This window comes from Salvia splendens, chromosome 11 (genome assembly GCF_004379255.2).
Source record: "Salvia splendens isolate huo1 chromosome 11, SspV2, whole genome shotgun sequence".
NCBI classification, from domain to species: Eukaryota; Viridiplantae; Streptophyta; class Magnoliopsida; order Lamiales; family Lamiaceae; genus Salvia; species Salvia splendens.
In genome coordinates, this window is record NC_056042.1 from 2,446,693 (window position 1) to 2,469,910 (window position 23,218).

The 23,218-nt window shown below is 37.1% G+C and overlaps 4 protein-coding genes across 4 annotated transcripts; 2 read left to right on the plus strand and 2 right to left on the minus strand.

Annotated features, from left to right (window-relative positions):
* Positions 1 to 5,068: 5,068 nt before the first annotated feature.
* Positions 5,069 to 7,071, minus strand: LOC121754118 (gibberellin 2-beta-dioxygenase-like). Its single transcript, XM_042149467.1, has 2 exons — positions 6,614 to 7,071; positions 5,069 to 5,865 (listed from the first exon to the last, which is right to left on the minus strand). The coding sequence occupies exons 1-2, from the start codon at positions 7,015 to 7,017 to the stop codon at positions 5,259 to 5,261; spliced, it is 1,011 nt and encodes a 336-aa protein (XP_042005401.1). The 5' UTR covers positions 7,018 to 7,071; the 3' UTR covers positions 5,069 to 5,258.
* Positions 7,072 to 12,687: 5,616 nt separating this feature from the next.
* LOC121754997 (prefoldin subunit 6-like) lies at positions 12,688 to 13,316 on the minus strand. The gene is made up of 3 exons (XM_042150285.1): positions 13,187 to 13,316; positions 12,982 to 13,052; positions 12,688 to 12,893 (listed from the first exon to the last, which is right to left on the minus strand). Exons 1-3 carry the CDS (start codon positions 13,254 to 13,256, stop codon positions 12,741 to 12,743), a joined length of 294 nt encoding a protein of 97 aa, XP_042006219.1. The 5' UTR covers positions 13,257 to 13,316; the 3' UTR covers positions 12,688 to 12,740.
* Positions 13,317 to 13,412: 96 nt separating this feature from the next.
* On the plus strand, positions 13,413 to 16,039 carry LOC121754996 (ornithine transcarbamylase, chloroplastic-like). The gene is made up of 5 exons (XM_042150283.1): positions 13,413 to 13,752; positions 14,354 to 14,688; positions 15,014 to 15,145; positions 15,249 to 15,524; positions 15,735 to 16,039. The coding sequence occupies exons 1-5, from the start codon at positions 13,551 to 13,553 to the stop codon at positions 15,915 to 15,917; spliced, it is 1,128 nt and encodes a 375-aa protein (XP_042006217.1). The 5' UTR covers positions 13,413 to 13,550; the 3' UTR covers positions 15,918 to 16,039.
* A 2,418-nt stretch (positions 16,040 to 18,457) lies between these two features.
* On the plus strand, positions 18,458 to 22,454 carry LOC121753921 (la-related protein 6A-like). The gene is made up of 11 exons (XM_042149216.1): positions 18,458 to 18,773; positions 19,296 to 19,377; positions 20,014 to 20,108; positions 20,301 to 20,372; positions 20,450 to 20,529; positions 20,660 to 20,744; positions 21,163 to 21,210; positions 21,297 to 21,362; positions 21,435 to 21,578; positions 21,887 to 22,007; positions 22,082 to 22,454. The coding sequence occupies exons 1-11, from the start codon at positions 18,570 to 18,572 to the stop codon at positions 22,204 to 22,206; spliced, it is 1,122 nt and encodes a 373-aa protein (XP_042005150.1). The 5' UTR covers positions 18,458 to 18,569; the 3' UTR covers positions 22,207 to 22,454.
* The last annotated feature ends 764 nt before the right edge of the window (positions 22,455 to 23,218 follow it).

Sequence of the window (23,218 nt, forward strand, 5' to 3'; positions counted from 1 at the left end):
AATATGTTTGTTAGGTAAATGGAGAGATAATAAAATAGTGTTATATATGGAAATGACTCAACTATTAGAAAATTCCTAAAATCTAAAAGCGAATTAACTAATAAAGATGAAGATGGATTCTTATGGATAAGCCAATAAATTTTTTACCGCTTCAGTAAACTCTGCTAGTGCTACACTATATCTAATGATTTCCTCCCTTGATTTAGAAAATTAGTACTAGGAAGTTTTTGGTGTCAATTTCTAAGCCCATTTTTGGAAGATTTCTGACAGGATGTAACGCAACCTAGAGTTACAACTGTTACCTTTGTATCTCTTTGACTTAGATCACAATAACATTTCGGAAGTGAAACAGTCTGGATCTCTTAATACGTTATCAATTTGAGGCTTGAGCTTATGTCCAAAACTTGGTTTTTCCATGAAGTTTTCATAAGATGCTTCTTATAGTGGATGGAAGATTCTTTTGGTTGTACCAACAAAATTAATTTTATATGTTGAATATTATACTTTCTTTTCTAAAGATGGGGAATCGTATATATTATCAAGAATTCAATTATGAGCTGAATGTAAGTAATTACTAGTAGTACTATTTTCTAAGTATATAGTTAAATAAGCATAACTAATGTTCTACATAAGGAATGTATGGCTCATCCAATGAGATTAATCCAATTGTCAATAATTTGGTCGTTGAAACCTGCAATTAGGGCATCCACAATTGGATGGATGTCCCTTCAGACATCCCGACGGACTTCCCAAAAACATCTTCTGCCACGTCATAAGGACATCCAACTGTACTACCACGTCATAAGAACATCCCACTACACAATGGCGGACATCCACAAGGACATCCTGACGGACATTCACAAAAAACAATAAAAAAATCGGGACTTCCGCCGGGACGTCCCGGAAAGCCGCGGAACTCCAGTGTCCGCAGCGGACATCCGTATCCGTATGTATGCTGCCTAATGGCGGACGTCCCGCGCGGATGTCCGGCACGCCGGTCCGACGTCCGCCGGGACATTCGCCATTGTGGATGCTCTTAGATACAACGTATCTGATGATTATTAATGATTCTTTAACCAATAATTGCATTACATATTTATTTATGATGCGCCAATTATTTAGACATGTTTAGAAAATTATGTTTTCGGATTAGATCATTGCAATTTGCATGGCTTTTGTGGGGCTCAAAGTCAAAATTTATCATGATAAGTAGCATACCTCCAGGTACATGGACATTATATATTTTTATTACTCCTACAAAGTATTATAATATTTTGATAATTTAATATGCTGATCGTATATAATTGTACAATTAAGCAAATATTTCTTTGTAACAGGAACAAAAAGGGAACGAGAAAAGTACTTCAAATATATGTGTCAGACAAATAGAAATTCATTGGGATAAATTTTTAAAAAAAGTAGTAGTAATTTAAAATGTTATGTCAAACCAGGCTCTTCTAATTTTAAATGCGAATAACTACATTTTTTTCTTTTTTTAACTAATTGTTATTAAAGAAATACACTTTCGGTCTATAATAATAATCTCATTTTTCCAAAATTTCCGAAAATTTAGTCTCATTTTTTGACCATAGATCTGTCCAGAAATAAGTGTTTTTTCCTCCATGTCTCTTTTACATTATCGATTTTATATCAAAATATGTGCCATACTTACAAATGGAGTACCAATATATCATAAATCAAAATCTTGATTTGGAACATATCATCTTCCATTATTATCTAAAGGGTAATTGTGTAAAATTAAGGTCAATTAATTTGAATAAATCTCAATATAATACAATACAATACAATACAAGTTGGAGGTCTTCGTCCATAAAAGTGAATCAATATCTTGACATAGACTTTCATAAATTAGCTTCCAGAAAAAACTGAGGGATCCACCCTTTTCCAACCTAAAACATGGTTGAGATTGCGATGTCACATATTTTTATTAATTAATTCAAAAATCTGCCAAATTTCAGATCATGTGAAATTCTCAACCAGTACAGTACTACTACATATGTCTATCAAAATTGACCGTTCTAGGATTTCATAATAAACAAAACTATAGTGTGGACGGTGCATATATGTCAATTTTATTAAATTGCAACGTTATCAGAATAAAATATACTAAGAACGATACACATATGTCATTTTAATTATAAACATAATTTAGGTTAGTACTTGAATTGCACTTAGCTAAAGAAATCCTTTAACGATGGAGAATGTAACAAACGTCAATTTTGGACTTGAAATAGTGGACACAAGCAATAGTACAATATTCTATCTGTCGTTTTAGAAGGGATCAGATATGTTTGAGATTAATACATTTCGAAGCTACTGATCAATAGTAATATTATTAAACTCAAGTCCCATGACAATGAGGTCATGGATTAATTGTTTTCAAATATTGGCAACAAAGAAAGAACAATTAATTGTTTCATTTATATCAATTATTAGCGTGATAACTGGGGAGAGACTGGCCCACCCAACGGGATATTGGCTACATTTAATGTATTTAGGTCCATAAATTGCTCTAACTCTTTCAACTAAAAATGACATCTACAATAGTCAATAGTAGACATTTGCACAAGTCTCATTCAAAATAACATTTAGTCTAAATTGCTTCTGTTTCGCATACTTTGTTCAATCTCAATCAAAATAAATTTTAACTCATTTTAGAATTTTATAGAATCTTAGTATTTACTAGTACTCTTTTCATCTCAATTAAGTTCAATCGCATTCATTTTCAGGATATCGCAGCTAAGTTGGTCATTTTTTTTAAATAAAATATTCAATCACTCTTACTTTATTTTCTCTCATATTTTACACTTTCGGTCTCTTTTAGTTTATTTTCTCTACAATTTTATTTAATTTTCTTTTAATCCATTTAACACAAAATTCTTAATTTCTATTCCCAAAAGGAATGTCTCAACTTAATTAAAATGGATACAATATTAAGTTTAAGAGCAAAGTGATATATTTTTCTTTTAAAAGTGTCCCAATTGAAAGTACATATTTCTAAAAATAAATACATAATCTCTCTATTTTATTGTCGTTGTTTTTTATCTCCTTTCATTTAAAATACTAAACAAAAACCCTTCATCTCCATTAGGAATCCTGCATTTTTGCAAGGATGTACAAAAATGTGAAGAAATATAAATTGAAAAGTTTATTGAAATGTGTTCATGGAATGTATAAACTGAAGAAGCTTCTAATAAATGTTTTAAAACTGGACCGGCCGGTTCGAACGGTTCAACCGTGAACCGGTAGGCAGTCCGGTCCGGTTCACCACTAGAAACCGCCAACATGTTAAACCGCTGGTGACCGGCGAAACCGGCCTGTCAAACCGGTTAAACCGTGAACCGGAAACCGGTTTTTACTTTACAAAATAATTTTTTAAAATTTGTTGGTGGCTAGACTTGAACCCATACCTCTTCACTAAATACCAACACTTTAACCACTCCACCATATGACAATTTTGAAATAATATGAACATTAATTATTCTTATACACTAAAAATGATATTTTTATCCACATAAAACAATAATTCATTTTAATTTTATATTCTTTTAAGAACTTGTTAATTCTAATATATATTTTAATTATGCTTTAATAATCACTAGATTTTTACAATATATGAGTTTGTAATTACACATAAATTTAATATGTTTTATACGTAAATATAATTTATTATTACTTAATATTAATATTTTTCTTGTACTATATATTTAATTTATATACACTAACCATTGATATTAATATTTTTACATAAAATAACTAATTATTCATGTTTAATTATTACTTATATAATATTATTTCGTTCAATACACTTTTTTAGTTACAATGAAACTTATGTATTTATATATAAAATATTAAATTTTTTATCTACAATAACTAATGAATCATATATTTAATTTTATTTACGAACAAAAATATTTATGAAATTTAGTCATTTACTACTAAATTTTAATATTTTATTACAACTAAAATATAAGGTTAATATTTTTGATATATTATTAATTATATGTAAATTTAATATATTTTGTATATTGTATAATTAATTATATGTATTTGCAACAGTAAAACGGTTTGACCAGTGATTGAACCGGTTGGACCGGTTGAACCATGAACCAGTAGCTTCGCCGGTTCACCGACCGGTCCGGTTTTTAAAACATTGCTTCTAATGGAATATACGTGATAACGACAAAATGACACTCATTTTGGATTGGCCATGATTTAAAGAGTCTTTTACTTTTTTCCATTTTTGATATTGGATTGCGCGTTCCGCTTACTTTTTACACTCACAATTTATTATAAAACTAATATTTTTAAATGGATCTCATATTTCACTAACTTTCTCGATTTACTTTTCTTCACAAAATTAACCAATTTTTTTAAACTCGTAACATGGTCAAAATGGCATTTTAAATGGTGGATGAAAGAAGTATTATTTTCAATGAGATGGATGATTTACATTTAATACGAAAGTAGTAAATACTCCATCCGTTCATGATTATGTGTCTCAAATTGCCTTTTTTGTTCGTCCACGACTAAGTGTCTCATTTATTTTTAGCACTATTTTTAGCAATGGACTCCATATTTCAGTAATTCATCTTACTCATATTTTAATTTCAAACTATATAAAAGTAAGACTCACACTCTACTAATTTTTTTTTACCAATTTTCATTTTATTTCTTAAAGTCAAGTAAGCTTAAGGACACTTAATTGTGGAGACGAAGATTAGTTCTTAGAATTACTCCCTTCATTTCTGAAATTTTGTCACATTTTTCATTTCCGTCTGTCCCACAAAATTTATCGCATTTCACTTTTTACCTTTTTTATAATGGATCTCACAATCCAGTGACTTATTCTCACTCACACTTTATTATAAAACCAATACTCTAAAAATATGACTCACATCCTATCAACTTTTTCAACTTACTTTCCATTACATTTCTTAATATCCGTACCTGATCAAACTGTGACAATATTTAAGGGACGATTGGAATATTAAACACAAAACGAGAAGCTAGTTGATGAAATAGAAATATTACAAAATCCAAAAAAAAAGTTATAAATTCCTTTTCTCCTCTTCACCTCAAGTCAACCATAGTTTGGATTCCATGGTTTTGACCAAACACACATACATACAAACACACACACACTATGTTCCACTACTCCACAGAAACAGCTATTGTACTACTACTACTACAAAAAAAAACACACCAAAAATAGAAGAAAAAAAGAGAGAGAGAATCTATTGGGCAGGAGCAGCAGAGTTCTGAAAAAGGCTCAACCTATCATCACCCAACCTACTCTTATAGGCTGAGTCCTTGTATTCACACCACGTGAACTCCCTATACAAACTCTCCTCCCCTTCCTCCATCACCCCTTCTAACGCCGTTATCTTCTCCGTCAGCGGGGCCCCACCGAAGTATATCATCGACACGCGCGGCCTCACGCTCTCCGCCACCACCCTGTGCCTCACGCTCCGCAGCCTCCCGTTCGTCATCACCTGCAGCGAGTCACCCACGATGAAGAAGAACGCGCCGTGGTCGGGCGGCACCGCCACCCACCTCGACCCCCCGCTGCTGATTTGGAGGCCCGAGGCGTCGTTGGACCGCAACACGGAGATTATCTGCGGGTCGGTGTGCTCGCCGAACCCGATTAGGCTCCGGCCCGTCAGAGCCGGCAGGTTCGGACGGGCCGGGTAGTGATTGATCCGGAAGCACGAGTCGCTCTTCTGATTGCGGATTAGGCGGCTCAGGGCTTCCCTTGTCGGGATCTCTAGTTCGTCGGCGATCATTTCAAGAACCTCGCACGCCATTTCTCGAACCGCGGATACATACTCATTCGCCATTTCCCTGTAATTTCCCCAAATTTATTAATTAACATATACTCAAAATGAATTGTTTCATTAAATTTAAAAAATAAAAACTTATTTTATTGAAACACATTACAATACAAAACTTCATTTTGGTAGTAATGAGATAATTGAGAAAAAATTTGTGTTATACACCCTTTATCAGGTAATAAACGTTTCATTTTCGAAGAGTTCAATATTTAAGTATTTATTGGACTTCGTAAAATAATGTGGTAAAAAAAAGTGTCAGTACCTACATATAAATGAAACGAATTAATAGAATATGAATTTATTATTAATAATGAAAATGAAAAAAATACTCCCTCCTCCGTCCACGAAAAATAGGGCACTTTCATTTTCTGCACTCGAAAAATAATAATAAATAATTAAAGTGGAAAGAAAATAAAGTACAAGAGAGTATAATGTAGAGAAGTCTCTTGTCTATATTATTCTCTCTATTACTTTTTTTTTCTCTCCACGTTAACTATTTATTATCAATTTTTCAAAATGAGTGCAAAAAATTAAAAGTGACCTATTTTTCGTGGATGGAAGAGTATTTATTACACAAATGAAAAAAAAATATTACAAATAGAAGGAAGATTTTAGAATAAAAATAAAACAAAGAAATATTCCGTAAAATTTTACTAATGTGGTGTCATCTTGTACATTTTAAAGCTAATCAGATATTTTTTAAAAAAATTGAAACTTCGTAGTTTAAACTATTATCAGTAAATAATTTAATTGATTACCATAGCGTCTCCGAGATTCCGGTGGCGGCGGAGCTAGGGTTTCGTGAGGCGAGGTCGGGGTTGGTGGAGAAGAGGAGGTACTCGACCCAGCCGACGTCGCCGTTGGGGCCGATGACCTTGCTGCCGTAGCCGAAGGGGTTAGGGGGGCCGGATTTGGCCTTCTCCGGCGGCGGCAATTTGAAGAATTTCATGGCTTCGGATTCCAATTGGGTGACGAAATCCATGGAGATTCTGTGGTTGATCACTTTGAAGAAGCCCAGTTCTTTGCAGGCTTCAAAGATGACGGTTTTGGCGCCGGATTGGGACAGGTCGACGACGGGGATGGAGACGGCGTTGGCCGCCGCCTTGCATGTTTTGATGTGGGTGAGATTTCCATCAACGATCGGGTGAGATAAAACCACCATGATCAATATTAATGAGTCTTAGAGAGAGAGTGTGTTAGAGAATATAGATTGAGAGAGGGGTTATGGTTTATAAAGGGGAGGGAGGGGTGATGCATGAAGAGAAGGGGGCAGTTAGCAACTATAGAGAGAGGCTGACATCTGTCATTGTGTGCATACTATTTGAAATTGGACAGAAAAATATACACTCGCACAGAATCTTTTTATAACAACGAAGGGTGGCCATAAATAAGTTTTTCACCATTTCATATTAATTCCAAATCGGTCTGTTATTACTTACTTATTCGGTATCTCATTTTTATAGGATGCAGATTTTGAAACGTGAAGAAAAGTAAATGGAAATTGAAAAAAATCAGTGGAAATGCGTATTCAAAAATTTTATACTCTTCTTGCCTTATAAAAATAGACATATATGAGATTATTCGTATTTTAATGTATATAAGTAAAATATGAAAGATAGAAAGAAAAAGTGGTTGGAGTATTGTTAGAGGAGAGAATAATACTCGCCTCATGATACTAGATAGAAAAAAAAATACTCCCTTCGTCTTAACTAAGTTGAGTCAAATTTTGGGCACGAAGATTAAGAAATTGTGTTGAAAAGTAACAGAGATGAATAAAGTAGGAGTGATTAGATGTTTTGTTTTTTGTCAAAAGTGGAAATGACTCAATTTAGTTGGGACATCCCAAAAAAGAATACGACTCAACTTAGTTGGGACGGAGGGAGTACCAAAAATAGAAGTTAGCTATTTTATGGGAACTAAAAGGAAAGAGTGTCCATAAAATCTGAAATAAGTACGATGATTTCGTATAATACTATATGATTCGCATATTCAAAATAAGAAGTAAGTAAACCCAAATGATGTGATCGAGTGGCATGAGACTCATCCATCCTTAACAACTAAATGGTCAGAGGATCGATCTCTGCCTTTCGGTATAGAACAATTTTAAAACCTTGGCTAGTTGTCTCATCCATTAAGGTGCCTACAAATTAGTCGGGAATTAGTTACTATGCCCACTAGTAGACAACTTAGTACTCCCTCCGTCCCATTCAAGATGGTCACATTCTTGAGTGACACGAGATTTTAGGAAGTGTGATTAGGTGGAATAAAGTAGAGAGGAAAAATATAGTTGAATATTTTAATGAGGAGAGATGAAAGAGGAGGCTATTTCCAAAATTTGAAAGTGGCCATCTTGATTGGGAGAAATAAAAAAGGAAAGGTTGTCCATCTTGAATGGGACGGAGGAAGTAATTATCAAAAAATAAATAAATTAAGTACATAAAAGTTTTTGATATTGACTTATTGATATTGCAAAATCAGTCATTAACCGTTCTTGTATCTCTTACTAGTACTAATTAGTAGTAGTATCTAATTATCATCCGTGTGATGTACTTTTAAATTTTATGTTTGATGCAAGTCGGCAATATAACATGTTGACTAGGTCAGAGATAGGACAATTATTTAGACAAGTACTACGAAATAGGTATCCTTAATTTGTGGGGTTAGTTTCGGTTCAACTTTCAAATCAACTTATAACCATGTATCGTATCTAACAAAATTGCGAATTTAAGTAAAAATATATGAGGAAAAACATTCCTATTATTAGAAATTGAAAAAAATTATTATTATTTGTTATTATAATTATTAAAAACTCGAACGGTGTATTTTGGAAGCTAGTGTATAGTCCCAACAAGTAGCTTAATGTCATATATTTTTCAAATCACTGCTCCAAGCCATCTAACACCTAATATATACAATTTGATCATGTTCTTGCATTAGTTACAAAATTGACATGTTCCATGCTTACGCATATACGACAACGGAATATTATTCAGTTGTTAAGACGCTCCCTGCTTCTTGAGCACGCTCCTTGAGCACGTCGGGAATTCGAATCATCTTAGATTTGTGAAGGTGGAGTGAGTATGAATTCTAATTCAAAAATATGCGCATATATATTTGGTTGTTTTTTAAAGCTAGATTCATGTATATCTTTTAGAGGAATAATGCAATTGTTATCATGTATCTAATATCTTTTTTTTGAAAAGATTCGTGCATAGTAATACACACAAAATATAATACCCTTTGTTTTAAGTATTGAAAATTGAAAATTGAAACAAAAGGTTGATGCGAGACTCATAAATAATGTAAGAAAAGAGACGCATTTTTACTTGACCTTGTGGATACTCTAGAAACACACAATCACTAGAGGAAATCACAATATGTTCAATCTAAGTAAGTGGAGTATAATTTATGAGTAATTTAGTAAATATAATTTTTTTTTGTGTGGGGGTGGGTAGAAAGGGATTTGACTTTTATTGGATTCTTTAAGCCTTCAACTTGTTCAACCTTTGAGCAATTTACCCTTTTTTATTAAGAAAAAAAAGGACTTAGCTTAGTTAGCTGACTGACGGCGAACAAAGTTTCTATTCCACAGATTGGTGTATTTTATTTATTTATTTATTAGTGTGACTTAGGCATTTATTTACGTATTACTGTATTAAATTAGAATACCCACAAACAAAAGAGAGAATCATTTGAATTTTTTAAAGTCAACGCCATCTGATATACTCCCTCCGTCCCGCACTACTCGCACTTATTTCCTTTTTGGGCGTCCCAAGTTACTTGCACTCTTTCCATTTTTAGTAAAAAAATTTCACCTACAGCCGTCATTTTTGACTTTCCTATACACTCATTCCTTAATCTCCGAGCCGAAAAGGAAATGAGCGAGTAGCCCGGGACGGAGGGAGTACTATTGCTTAATTCTATCATTCTATGCATGGCCGGTCGGAACGGGTCTTCCTCAATAATTTAATTAAACTTAATTATTTATTTAATTTTGGGTTATTAACCGCATATTTTAATGTCGATCAGCCAATCAAAGCTGTCACCGAGCTTAATTAAGTTTCTATTTGGGTATAGATTAAGAATATGCCACCTCGAACTGCCGTTCACTGGGAAACGACGCTGTAGTTTAATTAATTAAAGAACCGGTGCTATAGTTTAATTAACTAAAGAAACCAGTAATACAGTTTAATTAATTTAAGATTCCAACCTAAATTGATGGAGTACGTACTAAACAAGCCCAATAGCAGTGCCCAAAGTCCAAGGAAGAGTATCAGTTCGGCATTACCAAAGAGTTCGGCCCCAGCCTACAGCTCGGCAGCTCGGCAGCTCGGTAAAAGCCGACCAATCAAGCTCTACTCTCAGTATCGGCAAAAGCTGCTCGGCAATAGTTCAGCAGTTCGGTCTCAGTATCGGCAAAAGCTGCTCGGCAATAGTTCAGCAGTTCGGTCTCAGTATTCGACCGAACTGGGAGATAGTGGACTCATGCAGAAGTGGTACAGTTGTCAACCTGCAAGCCAACAAGGAGATAGTGGACCCATGCAGGATCTCCATGACCTCCACGACATCCACAACCATCATTAGTGGTGATGCAAGCCACGATCTTAGTTCAATGTATAAATAGAACTTAGATCAGATAGAAAAGGGTTAAGTTCTAAAGAAGTTCTCTAGAGATCAAATATCAAATAGCAAGTCTGTATTGTAAGCTGTAGAAAACAGATCAAGCAATACAACTCTGCCCTCTTTTCTTCCCGTGGACGTAGATTTACCTCAGTAAATCGAACCACGTAAATCTCTGTGTCGTGATCTGTATTTTCCAGCATTCATCACCATCAAAAATTCGCCCAACCATCACTGGCGCCGTCTGTGGGAAACAGAGAACCAAATCTGTGATAAAGCGAATTTTTGACCCTTTTTCCACCACAAAAAAAAAATGCATACTAGATCACATAACACCCGTGCCTCCGTCCGTGATAACCATGAGGAAGCTAGTCCAGCAGCCCATAGGCCTGGAAAGCAGCCTCGTGAGAAATCTGTCTCCAGTCCTCACGGTGAAGGAACAAGCCACTCCAGAAGTCGTCGCACCGAGTCTTCTCAGCAGCCCGATTTGAACGAGGCTGTCAAGTTGTTTTTGGCCGAGAAGCAGGATGAATTCTTAGCATTCCTGCAAACAGGCCAAAAACCGGAGACGAAAGCGGTGGATTCTCCTTCCTCATCCAGACATGAAAGTCACTACCGCAGTAGTGCCGTGTCTTCCAGGAAGAAGAATCCTCAACCCCGACATGTTCCTGTTCCTCCTCGGTACCGGAATCACAGGAGAACTCCATCTCCTCCATACCGAAGAGATGTCGGGTTCGCCATGTACGGAGCATTGAAGACTCCGTTCTCGGACGATATCACCCGAACTCCCTTGCCACAGAACTACCGAACTCCGTCGTTGACTTATGACGGGTTAGTGAATCCTCATGACTTCCTGGGACGCTATCAGTATAACATGGCGAACCAGGGTCTCAATGAGGTCCATATGTGCAAGCTGTTTCCCGAGCTGCTTATCGGGAACGCAAGAAGGTGGTTCGATAGCCTCCCCCAAGGCAGCATTAGATCTTACCGAGATCTAATGGATGCTTTCCACAGGAGGTTTTTTCAGAAAGCGGAAGCCCGAATCACTTCGGCTCAGCTGCTTTCTATACGTCAAGGTCGCGACGAAAAGATCAGCGACTTTTTGACGAGATTCCACAAGGAATGCCTACAAGTAGATGATCTCAATGATCTACTTGTCATTTCGGCATTCCAAAATGGAATCCTGCCCGGAGCTCTCTACAGAAAGCTCGTGGAATGCAGTCCGCAAACAGCTCAAGAGATGTGGGACATTGCGGACCAGTTCTCCCGTGCCGATGAGGCAGACCGTCGAAAACGGTCTTTAGACAGCTCATCTAGAGGAGACGAAAAGAAGCCCGATCATAGCGATCAGAGGCTTCCTCGCCGAACTCCTTTTGAAAGAATTCAAAGGGCACCGGTACAAGGCAGATTGGGACCACGTCTCAATCCTGAGAAGCCGCCCGCTCAGTTCGTACCATTGAACAAGTCGAGAGCGGAAATTTTCGAACTACATTCCGATATGTTCGAAAAGCCAAAGCGGATGACGAAATCGGCCGCGCGTCGACCTCTGGATCAATATTGCTCCTTCCATCAAGACCACGGTCACGATACCGAGGAGTGCCGACATTTGGCTGCAGGTATTGATGTTCTTGTGAAAGCAGGGACGTTAAAAAGATACCAAAGCAAGCAACCAAAAAAGAACAAGAAGCAGAGAGGTGCGAACTGCGCTCCTCAGGATCTGAAAAGGCAACAGGATCCCGAAGACGATGACGAGCCGCAATATGATGGAGTAATCCTGACTATTGATGCTCTCCCTGCCGGGAAGACTAAATCGTCCCTGAAGTCAGAGCGCAGAGGCTTCAATCGAGAGGAGCCAACGCATAAAAGGCTGAAACGGGACGAGGTGATTACATTTTCAGATGCCGATCCCGTCCCGGCCATCTCTCCTCATCAAGACGCCATTGTCATTCAAGCCGGAGTGTCAAACAAACTGATCCACAGAGTGTTCGTGGATACAGGAGCGTCAGTCAGCATTCTTTTTAAAGAATGTTTCGATAAACTAGAAGTGGATCCAGCTCGGCTCAGTCCGGCTCCACTTCCTCTGAAAAGTTTCGCCCAGGAGGACACCCGCCCTGAAGGTATCATCAGCCTTCCGATCACGGTGGGAAAAGCGCCTACAAGCTCCAGTACGATGATCGAGTTTTTTGTGGTAAAAGCTCGGTCCCCGTACAACATCATCTTGGGAAGAGACTGGCTCAACGCAGTTCGGGCCGTTTGCTCTACTTATCACATCAGCAAACCGAGAAGTGCATACAATTCAGCAGAGATGTATTCAATCCGCTTCCGAACATTGGCATTAGCCTCAGCCAAATCCTGCTTCACTAGCACCGGTCCGATCAACTTGTACACATTCGTGTCCTCATTCAATAGATCCAGTTCCTCCAGAAAAAAAAATCCAGCAAAAATCACAAACTCACTCAAGCTCTATAAAACTGCAGCTCAAAGTCAGAACATAAAGACGAACTACCTTGAGCACGAGCTCGTTTTCGCCGAGCTGTATAGTGTACTTCTTTTTCACTTGCTGGTTCTTCTGGATATCTGAGCATTTGCACACACAAACTTGATTTCAACAAGCACAGGAAAATACTACAGCCACAGTTTGTGATTGTATCCGCGCGGGCGTTAGGGTTTAGCTTTAGCCAATGAAATTGGAGAGGGGTTTGAAAAAATACCTTTCTCAAGTTTTCTGAAATCGTTGGCTTTGTTCTCTAGATCGCGTGTTAGCTCCTTGACACCGGCCATCACTCCGCCGCCTCACGCCTCCGGTAAATCCGATTACTTAGCGACGGCGCTGGAATTCCGGGTTCGTTGTTCAAGGCAATAGCACGAATCTGTGAAGAAATTATCGTAAGTGAAAATGGGCCTTTGATTTTTGCCTTCTTTTTTTGGGCCCACAGTCGTGTTTTATTCTGGATGGGCTAAATCTTTGGGCCCAATATCGTGTTGATATAATTTTGTGACGACGTCGTATTGGCGAGTACAAAAGCATCTACTCAGTCACCAACAGTCACTGAGACTACTCTCAAACCCAATTCAATGGCGGCCACCATTTTTTGCCACCTCTCCTCCGTTTCCTCGCCGGAATCAGCTTCGCTCTCGTCATCAGCTTCGCATTCGCGCGGTGCTAAAAGCCTCCTCAGATTCCCCCGCGTCTCTGGAGCAGCTCCTGCAATTCGTCGACGAATCTCATGCCAGGCTGTTTCTTCTGCGCTACCCTCGTCTCCTGTCAATCTTAAAGGTTCTCGCGCTTTATTCCTTTGCCGCTGTTTCTCTTCCCGATCCTTGATTTTTTTTTTCAATTTTTTTTGGGAATATTATATGCTCTTGAAGTTACGGTTCAGTATTTCTTCATTTGCCGGAAAACGCATTGGTGTTGGCTTTATGCTATGATTTTAGGAATTAGAGCTAGATTTATTTCATTTGCCTTCTTTCTGTATCCTGGCTGCCATGATTAAACTCACCATGCAGTGTCACATTGATAATCGATTTAATAACCAATAATTTTTTATAAAATAAAAGTTAAAAATCAATCAGCGTAACTTCATGATCTTCTGTTGACGACGCGGAGCTGCATTCGTCGTATTTACTGTCGCACGAGCTTTTCTAATGTTGATGTTTGTGCTAAATTTAGGGTTAATTGTATTCATGTTCTCTGGTGAATCGTTCTTCATTATCTAAGATTGCAATCTTACGATTCTTCTCAGATTTAGTGTAATTGAGAATTATCATAAATATTTGCAGCATTCATTTGAGTAATGTTGATATAATCACACTAGATAAGCTATTCGATAACAATTACAGATTGTCATTGTTGAAGTTTGATATGCTTCATATTTCAGAGGAGCTGGGGCTTAAGGATTTCCTTCACATCGATGATTTTGACAAGGAGACCATTTTAAAGATATTGGATCGAGCCAAGGAGGTCAAGGCTCTTATTAAGTCAGGAGAGAGGACATACCTCCCGTTTAAAGGAAAGACTATGGCTATGATATTTGCCAAGCCGTCTATGAGGACCAGAGTCTCGTTTGAGACAGGTTTTCATTTGCTCGGAGGGCATGCCCTGTACCTTGGGCCTAATGACATCCAAATGGGTAAGAGGGAGGAAACTCGTGATGTTGCTCGCGTGCTGTGTCGCTATAATGATATCATTATGGCACGAGTTTTTGCTCATCAGGTATGCTGGTGAGTTATTAAATAAGGGCATACAACTTCTGATTGCGCATGATAATTTCGTTCTTACTATCTTGGCTGCTTAAATCATACAGCTATAATATGTATTTAAATATTTCCACTTCTTAAAATAAGAAGACATTTTATGATATGAATTAGCTTAAGGAGCACTTATCGCGCATCTGTATCTTGACACCGCCAACTTCAGCCATAATGTGCCATCCCCTTCCGTTGGATAGATGGACAATGAATTAATAAGATTGTTGTCTGGTCTATTGTTTTAAAGTCTACTGTATTACAGATGTTACATCAGTGCTTTTGTTTTGCAGGATATTCTTGATCTTGCTAAATATGCAACTGTCCCTGTGATCAATGGCTTGACAGACTTTAACCATCCTTGTCAAATCATGGCTGATGCACTCACGATCATTGAACACATTGGTCAATTGGAAGGGACAAAGGTTAGCCTATGTGCAGCTAGTTTGTAGGTGGCAATTCGCCCTTCAGAATCGTTTCCTGTTAAAGGCAGATAACGTGTGGTTTTTCTGTTTTGGCTAATCTTAGGTTGTCTATGTTGGAGATGGGAACAATATTGTGCATTCCTGGCTGTTGTTGGCATCTGTTATTCCTTTCCACTTTGTCTGTGCCTGTCCTAGAGGTTTCGAACCTGATGCAAGGACAACAAAGAAAGCAATAAAGGCTGGAGTCGGCAAAATAGAAATAGTTAACGATGTCAAAGAAGCTGTAAAGGGAGCTGATGTCGTCTATTCTGATGTTTGGGCCAGCATGGGACAGAAAGATGAAGCTGAATACCGCCGCAAAGCTTTTCAAGGATTCCAGGTATGCACCTTATATGAATTGATATTCGGTACTGTTTGCAACCACATACTCTAAGATGAAAGAAAATTGGAATTAAGCTCTGAGATTAGGTCGTAATCGAGCCAGTCACATCATGTGTCTTGCTGCCATGGAACGAATGGATAAATCCTTGAACATATCTGAGACATCATGTTTGTCGTAGATTCCTGAATCATGCTGTTAATTTCTTAGGTGGACGAGGAGCTTATGAAGATAGCTGGTCCAAAAGCATATTTTATGCATTGTCTGCCAGCTGAGAGGGGCGTTGAGGTCACTGACGGCGTCATGGAAGCTCCGTACTCCATTGTCTTCCCCCAGGCGGAGAACAGGATGCACGCGCAGAATGCTATAATGCTTCATGCCCTCGGGCTGTGATTGGTGAACCTTCACCTTTTAAGTAAGCTGTGTTTTGTAGCAGTTTCAGAGATGATTCCTTCTTGCTGTGAATTCCGCATTATCAGAAATCTTTTGGAAATAAAGGTGAACTGTTGATTGAATGTCTTTTTTCCTGAGTTTTATTATATACTAGCATTTCTGTTTTTCTTTCTCGGTTATCCATGAAATTATATTGTTGTTGTGATCATTTTGAACTTAATTATGATATGAAACCTTTGTCTCAAATGTCAATTTAATTTACTAATTATATTAGTCGACTCCAGCAACTAAATATCAAACTTTATGGGACGGAGGGAGTAACAGCTAAATATCAAACAAATTCCTTTGTTTAGCGGCAAAGTTGCGTTGTGTTTTTACTTGTGTATAAATTGTCACCGGTATTTAACTTTGTTTCCAAAAAGAGAAAAAGCTTTTGCCTGAATTGCAAAGGACTCCAGCGTCTTCTCTACGAAATTTCCATGTAACATGTGCTTACCAATTCTATCTTGATATCTAAAAAGGTTTCTTTAATCCAAGTTTCTATAAATATCTTTAGATTATTAGATAGAGTACATACTCCATATTTCTCATTATGTCGCGAAACACTATCTTGGTATGATGAAAAACAATGACGAGGTGAGGATGGAACAAAAATAGAAATGAAATGCTTATTTAGTTGTATTTTTTTTTTTGCATTTTCATTCTATTTTCTCTTTTATTTAATAAAATGAAAATAAAAATCACTGACTATTATTTTATCATACTAAGAGAGGCCTAAACGATTTACAATGCATGCCACAAATTTGAGTCAAATCGGATTAGATTCATCATTATTATAAGTCCCAATATTCTTGTAAACTACATATCAGATTCTACCATAAAATTATGATTCACGAAAACAACTACTTCTAAACTAGTATAGTAAAAAAAGCAAAATAATCAAAATACTGGTCTTTCTCATAAGTCTTAGATTGGTTGATTTCATGTGGTATGGATTGCTCTGTAGTCCGTGCAAATGGTCAATCATAGTTAACCTCACTCCGCCATAATAGACATGCGACCACGCCATCCATAATGGGTACCTTCCATCGTATCTCTAGCTTCACATAATCATTCTTCTAAATTTTTGTGTCGTACCACAACTCCTACAATGAGTCATATCTCTCCCATATTTATAAACAAAAACCATTTTTAATTACCTATAACTTTTTAAAAATAAAATATACTATAAATAACTAATTTAACTCATTAAAAACATTAAAATTATAAGCCCTACACCTATACAAATTTTAATTAATCAAGATTTAAAATTTTAGTTCCTAAAATTCAAGTACTTCTGCCTCTATTCCTAGTTTATCGACCTTGATGGTTCATTTATCATGACATGACTCTATAAATAACTAAATTACTTCATAAAGAGTGTGTATTGGTCTAATGGTAGTATGGTTAATGTCCGATACCAAATGTCTTAAGTTTGACCGGATTCGAGTCCACCACGACGCAACTTTAAATTTATTTTTAAAAAATTACTCCTACTTCACTAAGAATATTGAAATTACAAGTTCCAGTTAAAAACTTTAATTCCTAAAATTAAAAGTTCGCATCTATTTTCTTAATTCCTAAAATTAAAAGTTCGCATCTATTTTCTAGATTATCGACCTAGATCGTCCCAGTCCTTTGAACAAGCAAATTTGTTCACTATCATTGTTCTCATCTATTTTGTGAGAAAGGATGAGAATGAAACAAATATACAAAAATATAGTTATAGTATTTATAGATGGTGTTTGGTTGTCATGACTAATATTATGAGACAATTTATCTAGGATTAAGTTGTGAGATTATTTTAGTTGGAGGGGGAGGCTATGACTAATTATCAGAGACTATCCATCTAGGATTAAGTTGTGGAGTTCAATCTTATGAACCAAACATAATACATATTTAATCATGAGATTTAATCTTGTCAACCGAACACCCCTCATAAAGTTATAAAATTTGGAATAAGTAACATAAAAGTTCGACCTCCACAGCTTACAACAGGCGGTGCCACCCCCGATGCCCTAGCGCCCACCCACTCCTCACCCCGCGCTGCTACGCAGCGAGCAGTGCGGCGCCACATCCCGCAACTCACGTTGCGCATATCCTTAGGTTCGGCCCAATATTGTCAACCATTGAGAATGCGTAACATAAAATAGTACTACCTTCATACACAAAATAGATTAATTTTACCATTTTTTATCATCCATCAATATTAGATAAATTCTAAATATGGAAATTTTAAATAAATAGGAGTAGTAATAACCTTACCTTACACGACGTCAATTTAAATGTGAACCCGCACTATTTCCACAATTTTTTTTCTCTTTTACTTCACCAATTTAAATACATATTACTATTAAGTGTCATTCACAATTTTATTAATTTTTTTTGGACGGATATAATAATTTAAAAAAAAATGGAAATTGCACAATTAAAATATGGAAATATTTCACCGTGGGACGGTGGGGGCGCCACCGTCTATATATAAGCCCTCCAAGCAACGTAACAATTCTCCGAGAGATCGAGAAAGAAGAAAAGAGGGGCAAAGAAAAAATAAGAGCGGGAGGTTTCTACCTTTCTCCATTATTGACCTCTCTTCTTTCTCTCTCCTCTCCTATGGAGCAGCCCCAGGAGCTTCCCCTCCACTTCCCCGCCGCCACATCTCCGCCGTCTGATCACGAATTTGATCACGGCGAGGATCACCCTGATTCCTCACCCGTCGGCTCACCGGAGCTCGCAGAGTCTCACTTCCCGACGCCGACGGATCAGCCGCAGCCCGCCGTGCTCACCGATGATCTCCGCCGCAAGATTATCAAGCAGGTGGAATTAAAATTTGTCTATTGTTTGATTAAATTTGATTTGGCGGTGGCGGTATGTTTATTCAGAGGGCTAGTTGCAATTAGGCAATGTCAGAAATGTGAGTTAATTGGACTATTTGAGTGATGATTAAGCTGTTTTTTTGTTAGGTTTCATTAGCTGGTAGTAAGGTTTAATCTCGTGAGACGACTCAGTGCAGTTCTTCTTTTTTGATTCCGTAACGCAAAAATGCAATCTTCGGTTACCTATGTAATAAACAGTTTTAATAACTAGGCTAATTCGTGAAAATCTGGAAAATATTGTTTAAATTTGATTTCTTTTTAGGGGCTTGCCCAATAAGCAATATATATGCTGTTATCGACTGATAAAATTGTATTCAGTGCCGTCATTGTATCATCAACATTTTTTGGCTACCTTGCTCTTGAATAATTTGGATGAATGTAGTGTTATCCATTGATTTAATCTAATTTTATTAGTTTGTCTTTATTAAACCAACCGGCTTACTTATTGAAATAACTTTTGCAGGTGGAGTATTACTTCAGTGATGAAAATCTGCCAAATGATAAGTTTATGCTCAAATATGTTACAAGGAATGTGGAAGGGTTTGGTGAGTGCCAGAGTTGCTAGGAAGCAAAATACCATCACTGTTATTACATTTCTTGAGTAAAAGGCTAAAATGCAGTCTTATTTGAGCAGAATGCCATTATTTCATTTGATATGATAAATGTTTGGTCAATATCCTTTTGAGGTCTTTAGATGGAAGGGAATTCCCACCTGATGATTGGATTGGATAAATACGTATTTTGCTTAAATATCACCCTTGTTACTCCATTCTATTTATACAATTGAACAGAATGAGAATGGAGGAACTCAATCCACATAGTAATAATGATTCACAAGCTCATGAATCCAGGGTTCAATTAATTGTTAGTCTTGTCCTAAATGAGGGGTGGTTTTGTTTATTTACTTGGATCCTATTATTTATAACCCGATGCATGCCCCAGGTCTTTAAGGAAAGGATAAAAGACTCAGCATTTAGCAAATGATCTTTGTTTTCTTACAATTAATTGGGTGACCTTTTGATGTGGTTTTATATGTGTCCACTTTGTACTATATGCGTTGAGTTCTTGTAGTTTTAAAATTTTGCACAGGACTTTCATGAGCATGCATTTTTGAACTTGCCATCCAAAGTTCTTCTTTCGCATGTCCAAGAAGAATCACTTACATAGTTACATTGCTGCAGTTCCTATTGGAGTTGTTGCCTCATTTAGGAAAATGAAGAAGCTAACAAAAGACACATCGTGGATTGTGGCTGCACTGAAGGAATCTACTTTTCTTGTGAGTGGATATATTTTATTGAGAAGAATACTATTTCTAAGAGTTTTGCGAAAGCTCGTACAACTAGCAGTAACATTGAACTTTGCAATGTTACCCGAGTTAGATAACTTTGTTTTGAGACAGTTCTGTCCAACCGAGTTTATTTCCTTAGTTTTTCAATATGACAAGAAAAACTATTCCTGCTGTCTTCAGGTAGTCAGCTCTAATGGGAAAATGGTGAAGCGACTTCATCCTCTTCCATCAGCTGAAATCAAGGACCCAATGGTATAGCTCTTCAATTAATTTTATCTTTATTTTACTAGGTTAGCTTCAAAGAATCTTAAATCTTTAATTTATAATAGGTATGCACTGTATTAGTGGAGAATCTACCCGAGGATCATTCAGTGAACTACCTCAATCGACTGTTTGGTGAAGCTGGAACGTATGCATATAAATTTCCTTTAAATTGTGCTATAAGCCTATAACTGTGCTGCTTCTTTTCTCCCCTTCTTTACTTGTATGCTATTGTCCTCTTATGCTAGTAAACAGTTCATTTTGTTTCTGATTGCTAGCATAAAAAATATTACCATTCGTGATCCACATGATGTAATTGATCCAAAAAAGTGTACCGTGGCGGAGAAGCTGATTAGCAGAAAGGTTCGTTACAGTATGTTTTTTCTATTAATAATGGGATTATGCAATTGCAGCAAAGTTCTGTAATATAGATATGCTAACTTTATAGCATCAATTTCTACTTAATAGTATGAAGTCAAGATATCCCTTTCCTATCGTATATTGAAATATTGCTTCTCTTCTACAAATCCTTTTCTGTTTTCCTTTTGCATATATATTATCTTAAGATTGGTTTTAGATGAAATATGCTTGGTCTATGTTACTCAATAATTGGCTCTACAATGTGGTGCTCTGTCAAGTGTCAATCATAAGAGAGAAGCCTAATGCATTTGATGTGTTGATTGTCCACCCATTACTCGGTTCATATGGAATAAACTTACACACAACATCATATGAACATTCTGCTGTGTGTCTGTTGCTTTAATTTGGCTTTTCTCTATAGTTGCATGCTCTTGTGGAGTATGACACCGTGGAGGCTGCTGAGAAAGCTGTGAGTCCTCTACCAGTGATTTTTCACTCTTTTCTTTTTCTGCTTGTCTTCAGCCTCGTATCATTGACTCCTTCATTCTTGTTTAGGTGGCCACTTTGAACAACGAGCAAGATTGGAGATATGGATTGCGAGTCAAACTTCTGAAAAAACCGGTATGTAATGTTACTGCCTTTCTCTTCTTTTGGCAGTAGAGCAGTATGACAATGCCTTTTTAAATTCTCTAGAACAATCCGGGGCAGAAGAAAAAAGTATGGAGGGAGTTAGAGCCTGAAAAGGGTAGCACTGTTCAGACAACGGAGCCGTTTGCCAGTGAGGAGAACCATGATGCAAGTGAGCATCATGACGATCCACACGATGGGGTCGGGGAGGTACTTTTTTCATTTTTATCTATGCCTTGTTCACTACTTCTGATTCAGTTGACACTCTTCCTACCTTTAGATGCTGTGGCAGTATACCGGAATAATAATGTTGCTTCAGCTTTTTTGTTGGTTGAACTGATACTCTGATAGGCTGTTTTTACAACTGCAAATGGGTGATCCTCTAGATGATAGAGTTTCTTTGCTGTTCTTGCAAATTTAAGCCTCTACATTTGTACTACTTTAACTCGAGTAATTGGGAACGTTTAGATTATATAGTTCAGTTTAGTGTCTCTAATGTTCTTTCAATGCTTGTTTAGGATGTGGATCTCTTATCTAGAGATAAGAACGGGCCGCATATTCCTAGGGACAAAAACGGGCAGAAGGGTCGCAACAGAGGTGGTGGAAGGAGACAAAAGTATCATGCCACTAATGGACATGGTATTTATAAAGTCTTAACAAAAATTCTAGACAATACATCTTTTATTTGGTTCAAACTAATATTTTCACTCCAGGTCATGGAACCCAGTATTCCAGCCATGGTGTCGAACCATCAAAGCCGCCACCGGGCCCCAAAATGCCAGATGGAACACGAGGGTTCACCATGGGCAGGGGACGGCCTCTTCCGGCGACCAGTTGAGATTCCCGGTGTGGATTGCAGTATCATCTTGTTGATATAAGTTGAATACATTCCACATGTGTAGCGTGCTCATTCGGATATCTATCCCGGAAAACCGATCTTATGTGCTCTGTAACAGTGGTGCCCATGGTTTACAGCTTCTGTCATATCTCGAAAATGTTTTGATGTTTGACAGATTGTGTGAAATTTGCTTCCATATATTAAGTGAAGACTCCCCAAGTATATAAAAAAGGAAAATTTCCTTGTTATTCAGAAATTTAAATTATTTTGGTTTTGTATCTTAATGTAGTCTCTGCTATATAATGGAGTATTAGTTAAGAGCATCCGCAGCCGGTGAGTGGACACCCGTCCGTCCGTGCCAGCGGCGCGGCACCGCCTGCTCGCCGCTGTGCTCTTGCTGCTGGCGCGGCGCTGCTCGATGCATCGAGCACGTCCGTGCCAACGAGCAACGGACGTGACGCGTTCTGATTGGCCAACGGCATTTCCGTTGGAAATTCATTTAAAAAAAATAATACCAAAATTTTTAAAAATATATTTTCAGATTCCCAAAAATATAACAGTTTTTTTTTACTGTTTTTTAGATTTTTTTATTCTCAAAATTATCTATAAATACACACATTTATCATCCATTTTTCACATCAAATCATCTCTCATTCATATTTTTTAATACAATTTATCTACATCTTCCTCTCTCACTCAAACTCTCTCAAATGGATTTCACCAATCTCATTGCGAAAGCGGAGCGCGAAGAACAAGAATACTATGAACAATATCATAATTTTTAGGATTTTAGGATTTTAATTATGTACTTTTAAATTTTTAGGATTTTAATTATGTAATTTTTAATTTTTTTTTAATTTGTAATAGTATTCCTGATATTTTTAATGCATTTTAATTTTGTGGAAATGTTTTTATTTAAATTGAATAATAGAATGGTGAGACCCTTAAGCTTGTCCTTGCGGGATGTGGGTGTTGTGCTCTTGCCTAAGAGCAGGGAGTAAAAGTGAATCCG

Coding starts and splice junctions, on each gene's coding strand:
- LOC121754118 (XM_042149467.1), bottom strand. CDS start 7,017: ATGGTGGTTTTATCTCACCCGATCGTTGATGGAAATCTCACCCACATC. Junction 5,866..6,613: donor GGAATCTCGGAGACGCTATG/GTAATCAATTAA, acceptor GGGAAATTACAG/GGAAATGGCGAATGAGTATG.
- LOC121753921 (XM_042149216.1), top strand. CDS start 18,570: ATGGAGCAGCCCCAGGAGCTTCCCCTCCACTTCCCCGCCGCCACATCT. Junction 20,109..20,300: donor TGAAGGAATCTACTTTTCTT/GTGAGTGGATAT, acceptor TGCTGTCTTCAG/GTAGTCAGCTCTAATGGGAA. Junction 21,363..21,434: donor TCAAACTTCTGAAAAAACCG/GTATGTAATGTT, acceptor TAAATTCTCTAG/AACAATCCGGGGCAGAAGAA.
- LOC121754997 (XM_042150285.1), bottom strand. CDS start 13,256: ATGGCCGGTGTCAAGGAGCTAACACGCGATCTAGAGAACAAAGCCAAC. Junction 13,053..13,186: donor TTTCAGAAAACTTGAGAAAG/GTATTTTTTCAA, acceptor GCAAATGCTCAG/ATATCCAGAAGAACCAGCAA. Junction 12,894..12,981: donor AAAACGAGCTCGTGCTCAAG/GTAGTTCGTCTT, acceptor TTTTTTCTGGAG/GAACTGGATCTATTGAATGA.
- LOC121754996 (XM_042150283.1), top strand. CDS start 13,551: ATGGCGGCCACCATTTTTTGCCACCTCTCCTCCGTTTCCTCGCCGGAA. Junction 13,753..14,353: donor GTCTCCTGTCAATCTTAAAG/GTTCTCGCGCTT, acceptor TTCATATTTCAG/AGGAGCTGGGGCTTAAGGAT. Junction 15,146..15,248: donor GTCAATTGGAAGGGACAAAG/GTTAGCCTATGT, acceptor GGCTAATCTTAG/GTTGTCTATGTTGGAGATGG.